Below are 16,711 nucleotides of genomic sequence, written 5' to 3'. Positions count from 1 at the left end.
GATAGGACACCAAAGCAACTACATTTTCCTTTTTTTCTTCTAGTAAAATTGTACCATTTTATGTTTATAATCAAATAAAAGTGAAAATATACTCTGGAAGCTATATTTAATTTCAGCATATATTTGTTTACATATATTTTGTTGAAAATTATTACTTATTTACTATGATTTATCAACACAACTTTAAAAAATCAGAATTGCATATACTTGTATAATTGATTGATGTTTGTACTGTCTTAGAGATTAATGGATGAAAAGCATCTTAGCACTTTAAAGAACATCATTGTTCTTTGTTTTTTTGTTTTTTTTTTAACAGAAGGGGATGAACTGGTAGTTCCTGAAATATCAGATAATAGTCGGAAACAAATGGTTAGAAATATTAAGAATAAGAGGCGTTATTCCTTCAGAATTCCAGAAGAGGAAAGGATGCAACAAAGGAGGTAGATATTTAATTCATACTCATCTAAAGATGCCTATAGCATCAGAAGGACTATTTGGTAATAATACTGTATTTGATTTGGAAGGAAAATTTGATCTCTGAAAGTCTGTCATCATCATCTATGGTGTTAAAAACTGCAATAATGAATGTATTTCTCAGTGTAATTTTAACTAATACTTTCCCAATTGTGAGTGTGTACTAGATTAAAGTACCATATTTTGATTCATTTCTCTATGTATATGGAATAGTTACAATTTTTAGAATGTGGGCTTTTATAAACATAGAACATACCTGTGCAGATTAACTATTCTCATGACCAAACAGAAGTAGGCTTGTAGTATTTCCAGTTACATATAAAAACATTTCTAATATATTAGCAATTATTTAAGAAGATGTCCATAAAATGTTCAGAATTATCTGTAAAATAGAGTAGAGCTTCTTTGATATTTAAACACTAAAATAACCCTCTCTGTTTTCCCACCAAAAATCATAAGATCTTTTTTAAAATGTAAAACAAAATCTTCTAAGTAAATGTTTAACTTAGTATATTCTATTATTTTAATTCTATCCTTATTAACATGATTTCACCGTTTATTTTTATGAAACGTAATTTTTCTCTAAAATTGTCTAGATTGGTCATGGAATAAAAGCGTTTAAACAGGTGTTTTCTCTTACAGGGAGATGCTGCGAGATCGAGAAATGAGAAATAAATTAATTTCCAACCCAACTAATTTTAACCGCATAGCACACATGGGTCCGGGAGATGGAATACAGATTCTAAAAGACCTGCCCATGGTAAGAGAAATGACGAGTGAATGTGAATATAAATGGGGTTAAGACTAAGTTGGAGGGGGGAGGGGGTGGATACATGTGAATGTGTGTGCGCCCTTAAATACATACAAGACTTAAAAAGACATGTTAGTATAATGAGGAAATGTTTATCTCAGTATATCACAATATATGTAAGATGCATAATGACATAGCTGATGAGAAAAACATAAAATATAGATGTGTATCAAAAACCAAACATACCAAGTTCTTATTTAGTTGAATACCCTATATACTTCTCCCATACCTAGATTTACTATTGTTGGAGAAATCAACCACCAGATTTGGAGACATTCTATACCAAGATTCAGAACTTTGTTACCAAATTACTAAAATTTCACTAAGTTTTAGCAATTCAACACAGATATTTGCCCCCCAAAGAACATTAGCTTGATCATTAACGGTCACACCTCTCATCTGATTATGAAATAAATCTTTTTCCTCTGCCCATTATAGACGTGTTGCCTAGTCAGTCTTATATTTTAAAAAAAGTACAACATAGGAAAACTGTTGTGTGGTTTGTTTTTTTTTTAACAACATGAAGATTGGATTCTTGGACCTAATATATTGAGATTAAGAACATTAGTGGAATTAGCTAATTATCCAAGCTCTGTAACATTTCAGTATCATGATACTCTCAACAAACTATTGAAACTTTAACATGACTCTTTTGATAGGTGGTGATAGCATCTAGATTTTGCACAGAATTTTAGGCATGATTTAAATGCTATGACAGTTTGGGAGGTGATATATAAATCTCGACCCAAAGCTCTTTCTGAGGCAGTCTGTGTTAATTACCCACATTACTTAACTCTACTGTGATAGAAGATATAGACATGTATCACTGACAGAAAAAATAATAGGTAATACAGTTTGTACAGTCAAGTTTTTTTAATAAAAATGTTAAGCTCTTAAAGGTAGTTTTTGCATTTCTTTCATAGGAGGAACAAAAAAATCTGCACTAATTTGAGCCTGAGTTCCGCATTATAAATATCTCAATTGACCAGTGCCCTGTTTAGGAATGGATGTGATGTTCTTACTGTCATTGTTTTTTCATCATCATCAAGATATTATTATACGATTATAGTACCATTACTTCCTTTCAAATCATTCACAATAGTCAGTTAACCTTTTGAAATGGGGATTTTTATGAGCCGTGCTAGGTAGATATAAATATAGTATGCAAAAAGATTACAGCCAATCTTGATATAGTAATTAAAACGAAGTAAGAAATTTAAGGCTGAGCATAAATATTAAGCTGAAAATATTGAGAGTAAATAAAGGCTGAGTTTACATAGTTAACTGTTACACTTATCTATCATATCTAAAAGCTATATACTACTTTTTCAGCTTTTGCCTGGGAACGAGAGTTCAGATTTTTCTCCATTCTTTTCCCGTTCTGAACATTTACTTAAGTCCTCAGTCTGCTTTTCCTTTATTCTCAGAAGTAAACGGAGCAGAGCCACGCAGTCCAAAAGCTTCTGTCATGTTTCCTTACAGAAGCTACAAGGTCAAGTACAAAGTACCTTAGGAGAGAGAATTTTTTAATGGTGATAAACAGTTGAAATGTGAATATATGTATAGCTTATATTTGATAGATCAATGTGAAAATTTTTGAAATTTAGTTAGCAAATAGTTTTTCAACATCTGCTATGTAGGTAGCATTATGGAGGGATAGAGGCATACAAATTTCAAATACATCCATATGTTGCAAAGCAACATATCAGCAAATACAAAATTATTTCAGTAGTGAACAAGGTTTTAATGGGTATTATGCTTTTAAAATTAAACTTTCTCTCACACTTGCTTCATTCTGGTGTACAAAAAAAGAACAGTATGGTTTCCCTCTCATATATTCCAATAACACAGCAAGAAGAATTATGGAAAATTTTTCTATAAATTCTGTTATATCCCACAGTATGTTCCTTAAGGAGAAATAGTTTTAGGATTTAATAAAATGTTCCTCTGCTTGACCAGGTGAAAAATCAGTTTGCTAATGTTCCAGAATGTTTTTCAGACCTTCATTCACAGTAAGACTTGGTCTTTCTACACCCTGAATAAGCACACTGAAGCAAAATGTGAAATTTCAAGCATTGTAAGAACTTTCATATCCCAGCATCCCTCCTTTTTCTCCCTTCACCCTCCCACCACTTAAAGTAAACGAAATCTCTATTTTGTCGTTGTTGTTGTTCAGAATAAGGTCCATTCTTAATTACTGGGCAAAACAAGTTCAGATAGCATTTCCCAAAGATTCAACATCGATCTGACCCCATGACACAGGGCCTCCCGTGCTGGCTACTTATTCCCATTAGACCTCTTGATTTTTAGTATTAGTGTCACTGATTATGTTAACCCATGACTGCCTTGCTGGTTCTTTTTGTAATTAACACAAGTGACTTTTTACCCTAGAGGTGCAATCCAGTTTTTAATGTTCCTTTCATTCCTTTCATGTTTTGTTATCACATAAGCACTTTTGAATGCCCAGGACAAGAAGTTGGTGTAAATTTTTGAAACCTGTTCACCTGTACATGTAGTATTGTAGCAAAGATGTTATGTGTCTGAACTCCTGTTCTTTATTTTCACCTGACTTTCTTCCTTTCACTAGCAAAGAACATAAAAGCTGGGGTTTGTCACAGGCATCCGTTGAATCACTTAACAAATATTTTTTGATATATTGTCATGCCAGAACTGTACCTACCTTGGAGTAGACACTGGTAAACAACACAGTAATATGCATGTCTGAAAAGAAAATAATACACATGTCTGTACCTCTGTGTGTGTGTGTGTATATGTGTGTGTGTGTATACATGTATTAAAAAGCTTGTGATATTTTAATATAGTCTCAGATTTTAGTATGTTCTTTCCACTGTAATTTTCTATATTTAATGAACTATTTCCAAAAATAAAGATGGATTTAATTCATCTAACGTTAACATGTATAAGAAGCACTTTCAAATACCAAAGCCATGATGTTGTCATTCGTGCAAAGAGCATGTACCCCAGAAATTTTTATGTTTAACTTATTCAAATCAGTATTGCCTTTCTCTGAAATACTTACAAGCTTAGAGAGTTTATTGAATGTCTTTGGGAGCTTATTCTGTTTCCTTTGTACCAAAATGATGCTGAAAAGGGTTGTTTGCCTCATGAATGTGGAAAAGATAGTAAGGGTAAGGAGTCATTTTTTTCTTTTATCTCCTATATCAGATGTGATATAGGAAATCTTTCATATGTGTCTTAGTGAGCCAAGAGAATATAAGCAATTAATATAAAACAGCATATGTGTCTTACAAATACATACTGTAGTAGTTTCCTTGAATCCTTTTTGTCATTTACCTTTTTTCATAAGTGGATACTTGTAATAAAGAATAGATTTGTCTCTAGTTGAATGCAAGAGTAATATTTTACCTCTAAAAGATTTATTTTTTTTAGCACATAAAATTTCTCCTAGCCTTTTACCCATTCCTAAAATTGTTAACAAATAAAATTTCAAGCTCGGTGACCTTTTAGACTTTTATGAAGTAATTTTACTTCTTAAAGTTACATTTATATCAATAGTTTTATCTTTTTGAAAAGAACCTTAGAAAGTACTGGTTTCACTCACATCTCTACCTTTCTTTTAAGCTTCCCTAATTTACCAGATTTTTTTTTTTTAACAAAGAAAGCTCATCTCAACTCATGAGAATATCAGTCAGCATGTCTCCGGGAAGTCATTCAGCCTGTCTCTAATGAAGAGATGGTAGGATGTTTTCCTGAAACACAGTTGTTCTCAGAAACTGAACTTAGAAAGTTCCCATTAGAGAAGGTGACTGGGTGCTGAGTGACAGTTCCCAAATGTTCACAAGTTATTTTAACATGAAAAACTAGAGCCCTTGTTTTCAAAAACTTTCTTCTATGTCTTTAGTATTACATTATTTCATTTTTTAAAAATACACCTGAACATTGAAGAGAAGGTTGTTCTCTTGTTAAAAACAAACATGTTCTTTGGGTGTCTAAGTGGAGATAAGCTTGGGCTACTTAAAGGTAAACCAGTAATTGGTATATTCCACAGTTACTATTTCTGTTACAGGAAGATAAGATCAGTAAAAGCAAACACAGGTCAAGTCTATAAATACCAGGAAATGGTTTTAGTTTCTAAAGGAACAGTTTCATAACGCTTTTGGTGAGAGACTGGTTGTAGGTTCACTTGTTCTTTTCTTTAATTATTTCTCGCTTTTTCTATCCCTAATGTTCTTGGTAGATTTTTGCCATGTTTTGATTCTATCACATAGGAAAATACTGAACTAAATTTTGAAAATCTACTTGTATCTCTGAAAGTCCAGTTTCTACTCAGCTTGATAGTAATAAGAGAGAATAAGTTTATGAGGCAAATGATTTTTTGCAAATCAGCTCTTTAGGTAACTGGCAAGAGGATTACAAAATTTAACTTTCTAAGGCCTAAAAGTATTTCATTATGGATTCAATTCTTGATGTGAGATACTTACTTCATTTTTTCTACATGCATGTTGTCTGAAATGTCACATATATCCAGTGAATCCATTTTCATTACCTCATTACCTTTTTCTTCTTTCTGTTGTTTTTGATAGCCGGGTTTCCCTTATCCATCCCCTCATCATCACTCCGGTCTGATCTCCTCTCCGATCAACTTTGAGCACATCTATCACATGACTGTTAATTCTGCTGAAAAATTTCTCTCTCCTGATTCCATAAACCCTGAATATTCCCCGTCTCTACGCTCTGTCCCCGGTACACCAAGCTTTATGACTCTGAGGGTATGAACAGCTGAGTTAGGTGTTAACTTGTACTAACCATGTGCAGATCTCTGCCTGGCTTCATACGTAACACCGCCAAGGGGGTACATTCTGTGAACGTTTCCCTTTGGCCTGTTTCTCTGTTGCCAAACTTCTGTTCTTCCTCTTCCTCCTCTTCTGTCTTGGAGTTCTACTTTTTTCTTCTTTTGAGGAAAAAGATGAGGATTTGGGAAGATTTCAGTTTTATTTCTAAAACCGTATTGGAGGTTTTTCTATGTCTAATAAAACATCACCCCATCATGATATTTTTCATTACGGATACCATAAGAAATAGCCCCTGAAAAAAAAAAAGAAAGAAAGAAATAGCCCCTGAGTAAGTCTTTATTCTATTAAAAACAAACAAAAAAGGGATCTAGAATTTCTGAATTCTGTATTGCTCGTTACCCTAAAACCAGTTCAGTTCAGAGAAATTTTTTATATTTAGTGAAGTTAAAGTCTACAGAAGGGCCTGTCCAAAGGCCTTTTATCTACAATAAACCCCTTCTTGAAAAGCTCACAATTCTCAAAATTATAAAGTATAATAGTACCAGTGAATAACAGGAAAAATTACCAAAAGAAAGTAGTCTTTCTAATCTTTGAGTTGCTGATGCACCTTTAATTCCAGCCAGGATCCAAGATAAGAGAAGTAAATCAACAAGAGAAAAAAGCACAGAGTGCGCTGCATTCTGAAGGACCGTGGTACCTGCCACTGGGTCCTTCCACGCAGCCTTGCATCTTTGTAACTAGTGTCTCTGCAGTGGGATGGAGAGCAAGTGGCCATTCAAGCTGAATATCCATACATCTGTCAAGAAATATGTACTGACTTCAAGGGAGCATTTACTCAAGTTTGTTTTGCAGATAATAAAATATTTAGATTGTATCATGCAAACGCATTTCCTCTGGCTTAGAAAATAATAGCATCCATTTTTTTATTTGTGTATTTAGTAAAGTAATTTTCCAATAAGAAAATTACCTGTAGGGTGAGAAGTTTATTTTTGTATTTTTGTTTGCATTCTAAATTGTGATGTTTTAAATGTCATTGTTATTGACATTAAACTGTAATGTCATTTAAGTGTCTTATTTCACAAGATAAGATTACTTATGATAAACTAAGCTTCAATTTGCTTGGTAACAGATTTCAGGTAGTGGATTCTAGGGGAAGTTGTATAAACTAACCAGTCAAGAATTTTTGATATAAAAGATTGTGGAAATGTTGCTTAAGTTAGTCTTCTATAAATAGAAACACTACGATTGGTGGAAGTTTTACCCTAATCTTAAGCATATTTGTGCAGGAAAAGGACCATCAGCTTAGGTTTCACATTACTTCATAATGAAGTTGAACTTCAGCTGAATGAATGATAAACTGTTGGGTTTGGGTTTTGTGTGGTTTTTTTTTTTTCCCCCCCAGAACATATCTTCTGTGTATCATTCGTTTATTACCTCAACATTCAGTGTTACTAAACCACTGGTATTTTTATAGGCTTAATTTTTGCCATTTTTTTCTAGGGTAGGTTTGTTTTATAGAAAAGGACGACACAAAGGTACCTTAAGGTTAATAGCAAAAACAATAAAAATGTAAAGGTTTAAACTGATATCCCCATCTCTCTTGAACTTGACTCTGCTGCATTGTATGCCTGTCTTCGGCATCTCGCAGGGTTGCTCCTATGAGTGGCTGTTGAAATGCTAGCACTGTTTTCTGTTTTAAATTTTTTTATTTTCTTAGAGAAAAAAAGGTAAAGTGTTTGCTTTAAACAAATAACACAGTAAGAATTACATGGACTTTGCAAATTTGATATATGAACCAAAATGGCAATGGTTGAATTTAGAGCCAGCCAGCCAGCCAAATCTCAATATGTGTGATTCTTTAAAATGTATGATTTGGAGTTTTTCAAGATATATTAGTGCATGTTTTCCAAGAGATGTTAGTGGATGTTTGCTAGCTGTGGCCCTGCATTAGTTGTGTTGCCATAACCTTCTCTCAGGTACCAGCCCTGACACCCCTTCTGGTCTGAAAAGGTTAGGGCCATCGAGGAGACCGTGTTCAGACAGCTGGTCCTACGCACCACCTCTCTAGGTGTGTGTGACTTCCAGAGTACTCTATGGCTCATTTTCCTCCCTTGGACACCAACATTATTCAATATTAGATGGGAAACTTCTCACACCAACACTCCCAAGTTAAATGACTTCACCCAGGCTGTGATTGTTAACAAGCGTCATATTTATGACTCGTGGTGCTGCCGTCTTTCTGTGAGGCGGGAAGGCTGCCTGGTGACTGGGATGGGAACATGCAAATGGCACCTTCAGTATCAGGACAATAGAAGGTGTACTTGAGAAGAATGTACTTTTAAGTGACTTTCTTCTAAATGGGCTTGTTCAGCTTTTGAATTATCCTAAGAAAATAAAAATCTCATATGTAGCAAAAGCTTTGTTTCAGTTATCTGCAGAGGTCCATGTAATTCTACATTTCACTGTCACTTCTAACCATGTAACTTTCACTTACTGCACTCACAACAACAAGAACAAAATTGTTATCTGTTGGTAAGTATTTCAGTAAGTATAAAGATAAGCACTTATCCTTGGTTGGGGTGAGGGTTACCTCTGTTAGGGCTTTAGCACTTTTGCGGGCGGGAGGGATTATATAATGTTTCTTGTTCTGTATCACTCTGGTCAAGACAACTTTATTTCTTGAAATTAGGGTGAAAAATAGACATCTCTGTAGAGAATCAGTTTCACTCTGGATGAAGAGTTTTTCTTTCTCTTTTGCTTTTAGAACCCTCGGCCTCAGGAAAGTCGGACAGCATTCAGTGGCTCGGTCAGTATTCCATCTATCACCAAATCCCGCCCTGAACCTGGTCGCTCCATGAGTGCCAGCAGCGGCCTGTCAGCAAGTAAGTGGCCCCGGCTGCAGGGAGCATTTCCATAGCAAGGTAGCAGCCGTGCGTCATCGGTGGCCAGTGTCTCAGGCCTGGCTGGGTAACGCCCAGTAGGCACAAGTGCAGCTGTTACGAAAACAGTCATAGAATCCTTTTAGAAGGTACAGTCCATGTGGGAGACAGACAAACAGCACTACAAATTGTGATGATAAAATGCCCCGAAGGAAATAAACAGGGGACAGAAATAGAGAGTAACAGGCAGTAGCTGTTGAGGATGAATTCACACTTAGAATAATTAGCAAGGTCACGTGCCCGCCCCGGGGGTGAAGTCACATTGACTCATGTTTGAGTAACTGAAAGGAGGCACAGTGGCTACCTGGTAGTGGGCAGGGAGTGACAAAGAGTACAGCTCAAGAGGTAGGCAAGGGTCAGATCAAGCAGGGACTTGGGGACCAACGCAAGACATTTTTTATTTTTTAAAAAACACAGTGGGAAACCTCCGAAGAGTTTTAAGTAGGCAAGGACCATTAGGGCAAGACTGTTCTTGGCCAACAGCTGCTTTTCTGTCACTTTCTCAGAAGTAACCTGGTATTGGCTTCGATCAGAGAGAGCGGGGCGAGTGCGCCCGAGCAAACGCAGGCCCAGGGTGGACCCGGGGTAATGCTAACGTAGCCTCCCTCACCTCCCTGCAGCTGAGCTCTGAGAAGAACAGACGGTAGTAACTCCAGCTCACAGTTCAGAGTTTTTCAGGCAGAAGCGTATTCGTTGCCTTGTATTCTTGAATGGGAGACATTCGAGTCAGGCCTCCTGGTGCAGACTGAGTGTCCTCCTTCACTCACTGTTCATGCTGAGGACGCCAGTGTCAGCACCCGCCTTGTGCCCAGCTCTTGGTTTTAGGCTCTGGCAACACAGAAGTGAAGGGTGCTGGAATACCATTTGTTCTCTTGCTGTGGAACAAATTACCCCAAAATTTAGAAGCGTAAAAGAGCAAAAGTCTATTATCTCTCACAGTTTCTGAGGGTCAGGGATCTGGGAGCTTAGCTGGATGGTCCTGGCTCAGGGCCTCTCAGGAAGCTGCGGTCAAGCTGTCTGCCGGGGCTGCCATCAACTCCGAGCTCAACTGGGACTAGAGAAGCCACTTCCCAGCTCACTCACATGGTTGTTGGCAGGCCTCTGTTCCTCACCACCGTGGACCTGAGTGCCCTGGTGACATGGCCGCTGGCTTCCCACAGAGCAAGTGACCTGAGACAGAGAGACCGAGCAGCGGTCTCAGAAGGGACATGCCATCGCTTCTGCAGTCTGCTGGTGATCACACAGACCACCCCTGGGACCATGGGAGGACCCCGCCCCGGGCCTGCAAACCAAGGACAGGCGCCTGCTGCAGAGACTGGCTGCAGACGTACAGAGCGCGTGCAAGGAGTTTTCAGTCGACAGGCAGAAGTTGAAGTGTCCATCTTGTGACTTACTTGTTGTCATCTCCCAAAGTCATCTCTAAGCAGTGTGTAGCCTAGATTACAATGAAAATATCTAGCCAGTTGGAAAAATGGCAACCATTTTATGAATTATCTTTTTACTAATGGTAGCTCGATAAGATAACAGATTTAATATAACTAACCAGAAGCTATCAACACTTGAGATGCAAAGAAAGTATCACAATATTAATAGTTAAGTTCATAATCCCTTACCCAAAACTCTTGGGGCCAGATACCTGTTTTCAGAATTCAGATTTTTTTTTTTTTTATTTTAGAAGGGAATCTACCATATATTATATTACATTCCTAGCAAGATCTAAGACAGCACCTACAAACATATTAATACTTATACAGCAAAATTTATGACTAGTCATACTATGAATATATAAATAAATGTACTCTTTTTAAGTGAAGTCTGTAATCAGCCTCCAGTCAGTTCAGATTAAGTCTGCCACCACATGAATTTACATCAAACGTACGAAAAAAGTTTTGGTTTTCAGGGCTTTTGGATTTGTGGAATTGCAGGTGAGGATAGGACCTGTAATGCAGAGATTTAAAGGGCTGAGTGGCCATCTCCTTAGGAGCGCTGAAGTGAGGGTCCACTGTCATTGCTGACAATATGCAAGCTACAGACTGGAGCCAGCTCCAAATCCCTGTCAAGGCCTTTAATGCAATAATCAGGCGTGGCCTTCTTGAGATTCTTAGTACCAAGCTGTTTGTATAGAGATTAAGAGGAAGACCAGCCCAGGAATTCCAAGGGGCATCTGCCATTTAGAGTGCTTCTTGCTGGCTTCAAGAGTAGCCCAGCTCACGTAAAGAATTTCCAGAAGGACAGCCTGCCAAGAGAGACACAAGAAGAAACGGGGTTCCATGTTGTCAACCTCCAGAACCAGAAGCACAGGCTCTTCCAGGGCCAGACTTGCAATGGCTTCCTGACTGAAGTCAAATTAACACAGAGCTTTCCACTGTGACTCTACCCGCTCCTGTCAGTGACACGCTCACTGGGGAGCCTGCAGACTCTCCTAGAGGTCATGTAGAGTTACACACCGTCACCCCAAGAGATCTGGGGCCCAACCCCCTGAATCACCATCTAGAACTCTTTGGAAGAGACCCTGCCTGAGTTGGAACCACAGTTTTCAGATTGTCCCCCTTTGCTGTTCAATCAAAACAGCCCATCTCAATTTTTTAAGATTAGGGTGGTTGAGTGTAATTTTTCTCTGAAAGGAACATTCCCAAAGTTAAAAAAAAAAAGAAAAGAAAAGAAAAGAAAAAGTGTAAATCACAGAGGTGGATTAAGTTCTCTATTCTATAAACGATCACTAGGACGGAGGAAAAGAGCCCAGTAAGTGCATACTAAGCTCTGGGCAGCCCCCTCACACACCTTCCGTCTTACATTTCATTCTCCGTGTATTGAGTGCTCAGTTCCCACAAAAATCCCATAAGGTAGAATTTATTTTCTTATTTACAAATGAAGAAAACTGAGACTTAGATAAAATAACTTGCTTAAGGTCACACAGGTTAGTAAGCAGAGCAGCAGAGCTCTCTGGCAGTTTGGGTTTTTTATTCAGAGCGACAAAATTTTAAAAATAGTAACTTACATTACAGCTTTTGTTAAATTGAGCACTAAACTAGACATGGAATTGAAAGAGAAATCATAAAAAGTGATTTATGCCTTGAATTAGGTTGTAATCTAAGGAGACATAAGATCCACAGCAAAAAAGTAAAGAGTACATAGCCAAAGAAACACATCAACAAATGAAAATCAGTATATGTCTGGTGACAGATGCCTTAGAAACTGGATGGAGTGTTGGAAGTAAGATTAAGTCAGTGGTTCTCAGCCTGAGATGCATTCTAGAATCATCAGAAGGGCTTTTAAAAGTTAAGTCAGAAATTCTGTTATTATTGGTCTGGGATGGGGCCCAGGCACTGGTGTTTTTAAAGCTCCATAATATAATATGCAGCATACAACCAGTGTTGGTAACGTCTGCAATAAGTAAATTATGGTGACACAGCTGAGGGGCTCAGGAAACAAACCGAAACTAGAAGGAAGCTGGGGGAGATCACCAAGGACAGGGCTTCAGCAGGCAGGCTTCACAGTCTGTACCTCGTAGTTGTGCTAAAACCTCAACGCGGTCTCACAGTCTTTTTTGACCAGTGATCTTAATATTGCAGCTCAGCAAGATTAAAACATTTTTCAGTAAAAACTAAAGAATAGTAGGGAATGCTAAGAGTTTTAAACAGGTACTCACAATACCCCAATATTTCTAAGATTTTTTTGGTCATCCTTTTTCTTCCTCTGAATGGTGCCCGTCCTCCTTTGATGTACCCCAACTCTAAGATCAAAATAGAGTGTGATTTTAAAGAAACTCACCTCATTTTTGTATCTCAGGCTTTTTGCCCTGTGGAATGAAAATGCTTCTGTTCCTTTGTGTTTTTTATGAAAATTCTCTACAAGTTAAGTGACAGTTATGCATCATCAGGAGGCATGGTCTTCATTTCTGGGAACTGTTCTGTTCTGCTTCATCGTTTAGCATGTGTGTTTTGAGCACCTGCTGCATACCCGGTCCTGCACCAGGTCCTGCAGAGGCAAAGACCGTCCTTCTGTTCAGAGAATAGCAGGCACATAATTACAACATAAGATCCAAATGCTCTGAAAGAGGTGATAAGAAGTTCTGTAGGAGCTCCAGGGAGTGGGAAGGAAAACTCACTAAGGCAGTAGCGCGTGGCTGGAGACTGGAGGATTGATTCTGTGGAATCGTCTCGCAAGCAGGGCAGCCTGGGCACGGCCAGTGCGAGCAGGGGCCAGCGGCCCGGTGAGTGCTGCCCGCTCACCCAGCAGCCCTGGCGGCTGGGCTCCGAGGTGGGCTTGGGTGTCAGGGTAACGCAGCTGGACTCACGGCCCATCAGTGAAGGGCTCTAAGCGGGAGGGTGACCCCAGGGCAGCGGGAAGGATGGCTCGTCACCTCAGCAGTCTGTGCGCTTTCTAGAGGATCGTCCCCTTCTGCACGTATAAAGTTTCACCTGAACGATGTGCTGTAGGGTCATCCGCACAGAACGGCAGTGCATTAAAGAGAGAATTCTCCGGAGGAAGCTACAGTGCAAAGCGGCAGCCCATGCCCTCCCCGTCAGAGGGCTCGCTGTCCTCGGGAGGCCTGGACCAGGGAAGTGACGCCCCGGCGGGGGACTACGACGCAGAGGTGAGTACCGCGTGGGCAGCACCTCTGTCTGGGGACAGGGGTTTGGAGAAGTCCTGAACGAGGACAGGCGAGTGCGTTTCCCAAAGCCGGCCCACCGCCTTGAGCCTGGCCTCCGCTGCCGCAGGGACCAGCCACTCACCGCAGCGGGGGTGGCGGAGCCAGTCACTTGGGTTGCAAACTGCACTCTCCCTGGAGGTGTTCAGACTTCTCATAGCTTTTGTATGAAAACGGCCTACATTTCTAAAGACCTGCAGAAGGGACTGAGCGTTTGTTATATTCTGTGCCTCTTACTCAGCTCAGAAACGGGGCTTTCTACTGGCAGGAGAAAAGTCACGTCACTTCATTGGCCAGGGTGGCTGGAGGGGACCCGCGGTGGCCTGAGCCCCTCCCGCCCCTCTGCCGCTCCCTGACGTCTTCCTCTGGGCCTCACAGGACTCTGCTTCTCCGAGGCATTCCACGGCTTCCAACAGTTCCAACCTGAGCAGCCCTCCCAGCCCGGTGTCGCCCCGGAAGACCAAGAGCCTCTCCCTGGAGAGCGCCGACCGCGGGAGCTGGGACCCGTGAGTGGCCTCCGCTCTCAGACCAGACGCCGGCAGCGGCCGCTCTGGGCTCCCCTCCGCTCACTCACCCTGTGCTCTCACTGTCACCCCCCCCCCCCACCCCTGCCTGGAAGCGCCAGGGCCGCAGCAGCAGCAGGCGGGGACTCAGGAATTCTGCATCTGGGACTCGCGTCCACGCCCCCTCGACTGAACAGCGACAGCCGTAAAGGCAGACTTTCATTGAGCAGCTCAGATTAATACCGATTTCATTTCATACACTTAGCCTTGCTTTCCAGAATATTTCACCCCTCCCCTGAAAGGTAGCTTAAGTAGGCAGATTACACAAATGTAAGCGATAAGAATAAGATTAGACAGCCATTGTTCGTTCTCACAGTAGAGTCCGGTTGTAGCCCTGAGACAGCACGTGGGGCTCTCGTCAGTGGGCCCCGGGCACGCCAAGCCCCTTCAGCACCACAGTGAATGTCGACCTGATCGTTGCCAGTAAATCCCTGTTCACTAAAACAATGCATATTTTACTACAAAATAGAGTTTAACTAAATACACAAATGTAGAGCTTAAATACTGACTGTATATAATAAAAAGCATCTTGTATTCAACAAAAGATGGATGCATATATGAGACAGAGATCATTTAATTTAAAGAAATGTGTTGTTTCTTGTCTGTTTTCCACCTGAGATATTAAAGGGTAGAACGGCTCCAGCTGACGTTCACAGAGGGCGAGGGAGAGGCGTGGGAATTCCCCTGAGCGCCGTTCCTCACACTGGCCGCAGCCACCTGGGAGCTTCAGGGAACGTTCCAAGGCTTTGGTTTCATCGGTTTGGAGTGTGACCTGGAAACCAGACTTTTAACATTTGAAGCCTCTTCAGCAGCATCATTAAAAGGCATATTTACTTCTATCCAAGACATTTCTTTTTCTAGCAGTAGAATTTGAACCACACTTCTCCTTTATTACTATATTTTGGTGTCTTCTGCTGATGAATGTAGAAATGCATTTTGTCACCTTCTGGATCCCTTCCACCTGAAAGGACACAAGGAATGTCATAGTTTCTGAAGGTCCATAAAAGCGTTCAAGAAAGTGCTTTTTCTCCTTGGCTAATCCCCTTACTCCCTGAGTGGCAGCGAGGCGTCTGGGCCCCGGCTGCGGCGGCTTCTCTGGGGGCGGGGGGAGGTGTGTTTTGAGGGGGTGTGGGCTTCCTCAGATAAGCCTGGGAAAGGGGTTTAGTTACCAAATAAGGTAAAACCGCAAATGCAAGGACTTGACCAGCCTTAACCAAATACTCTTTCCCGCACCCAGTGGGAAATGGACGCGCTCAGCCCGGGCGCGGGCAGGAAGTCAGCCCGCGTGGTCATCTTGGCTGCTTAAGCTTTTCCTCCCCCAGTTGCTGTATTGTGGTATTAGTCACATTTCCATTTGGATTCCCGCTGTTTTAATTACCACAAGGAAATGAGATGCAGGACCAGGACTTCATGTCTCCAGAGTCATTTCACCAGTTAAGCACATGAGTAGAGAAAGGGATAGAAATAAAAATATTTCATGGAAGTAAAGAGAATCTGCCTCTCTTTTACTTTTTAATCTAAATTTCTCTGAGAAATAGAAACAGATTTTCTGCTCTCTTCTTTACAATTCAGCTGAAATGGAAGGATTTTCCTGCCGTTGCTTGTCTGAATTGCAGTGTTTGAGCACTGTCGTTTCACCCCGGCCCCGATTTCACATCTTTCTCCTCAGCAGCAGCTGTGCCGGCCTTCCCACCACAAGCCACAGGGAGCTATACCATTTCCACTGATGCCACTCTCTGGAGCAGGTTACTGAGGTTCAGTGAGGGAAGAAAGGATCCTGTTTGGGGATTATATTATAAAATGTTACAATAGAGAATTTTAAAATAATAACAGCTTTGACATTTGAACTTGGTGCTTGCTCAGATTTGATTGTGTTTTACTTTGTATGGGCATAAGTTACTGCACAATTCTAGCCTTCTAAATCCTCTGCTTTTGGAAAAGAAGTGTCATGTAAAAATATTTTTGTGCATTCAGATAGCAAGAGTCAGACCTTGAGTCTGGCTATTGCCAGGACTCCGGTAGCTCCTTAAGCTTGACACTTCTCGGGAGAGGAGGGAACCGGCCAGCCAGGTGCTGAGTGCACGTGGCCCGCTCTCCTCCAGACCCTCCCTCCCCCTGCTTTCCTTTCCCCTCGCCTCTTCCTGCCTCCCTTTTCTCCCCTGAGGAGGCAGACCAGGCTGAGATTCACGGGACTCCACACTAAGCCATTAGTTTATAGCTTTGACAACTAAGTTTCGGCTGCCTGTAGGTGCTTATTTTTAAAAGATGCTTTTAGGATCAAAATATAACCGTACCTGAAGTCTGGGCTCCACTACGTTGAGTCATACCCTGCAGCCCCCCAACAGGGCAGGTAAGAGAAGGGCTTGTCTTGGCCGCTGGGCTCACTGGGAGGTGTAATATTAACCCAGTGGATTATACGCCAGTAATCTGAAATGGTCTTACCAGTAGTGAGAGAGCAGTCCCAAATATGATTAGCTTCCAATAGTAGAACTCTGGGG

The 16,711-nt window shown here is 40.7% G+C and overlaps 1 protein-coding gene across 8 annotated transcripts in view; it reads left to right on the top strand.

Moving 5' to 3' along the window:
* Positions 1-14,800, top strand: part of LOC309605007 (serine/threonine-protein kinase MRCK alpha-like) — a 120,173-nt gene extending 105,373 nt beyond the window's left edge. For 4 of the 8 annotated variants that reach the window (XM_082340194.1, XM_082340193.1, XM_082340195.1 and 1 more), the window contains 6 exons: positions 317-440; positions 1,117-1,234; positions 5,851-6,036; positions 8,825-8,942; positions 13,439-13,596; positions 14,029-14,800. In XM_082340194.1, coding sequence (XP_082196320.1) covers positions 317-440; positions 1,117-1,234; positions 5,851-6,036; positions 8,825-8,942; positions 13,439-13,596; positions 14,029-14,160 — 836 coding nt within the window. In that variant the 3' untranslated portion in view covers positions 14,161-14,800. The remainder of the gene's footprint in view (positions 1-316; positions 441-1,116; positions 1,235-5,850; positions 6,037-8,824; positions 8,943-13,438; positions 13,597-14,028) is intronic. The other 4 variants (XM_082340197.1, XM_082340198.1, XM_082340199.1 and 1 more) reach the window with 1 other exon arrangement.
* Positions 14,801-16,711: the final 1,911 nt, after the last annotated feature.

The sequence above is a fragment of the Balaenoptera borealis genome (assembly GCF_965194805.1).
Source record: "Balaenoptera borealis genome assembly, chromosome: 1".
NCBI classification, from domain to species: domain Eukaryota; kingdom Metazoa; phylum Chordata; class Mammalia; order Artiodactyla; family Balaenopteridae; genus Balaenoptera; species Balaenoptera borealis.
The sequence above is the reverse complement of the archived record's forward strand: the minus strand, read 5'-3'. Positions and strand labels throughout refer to the sequence as shown.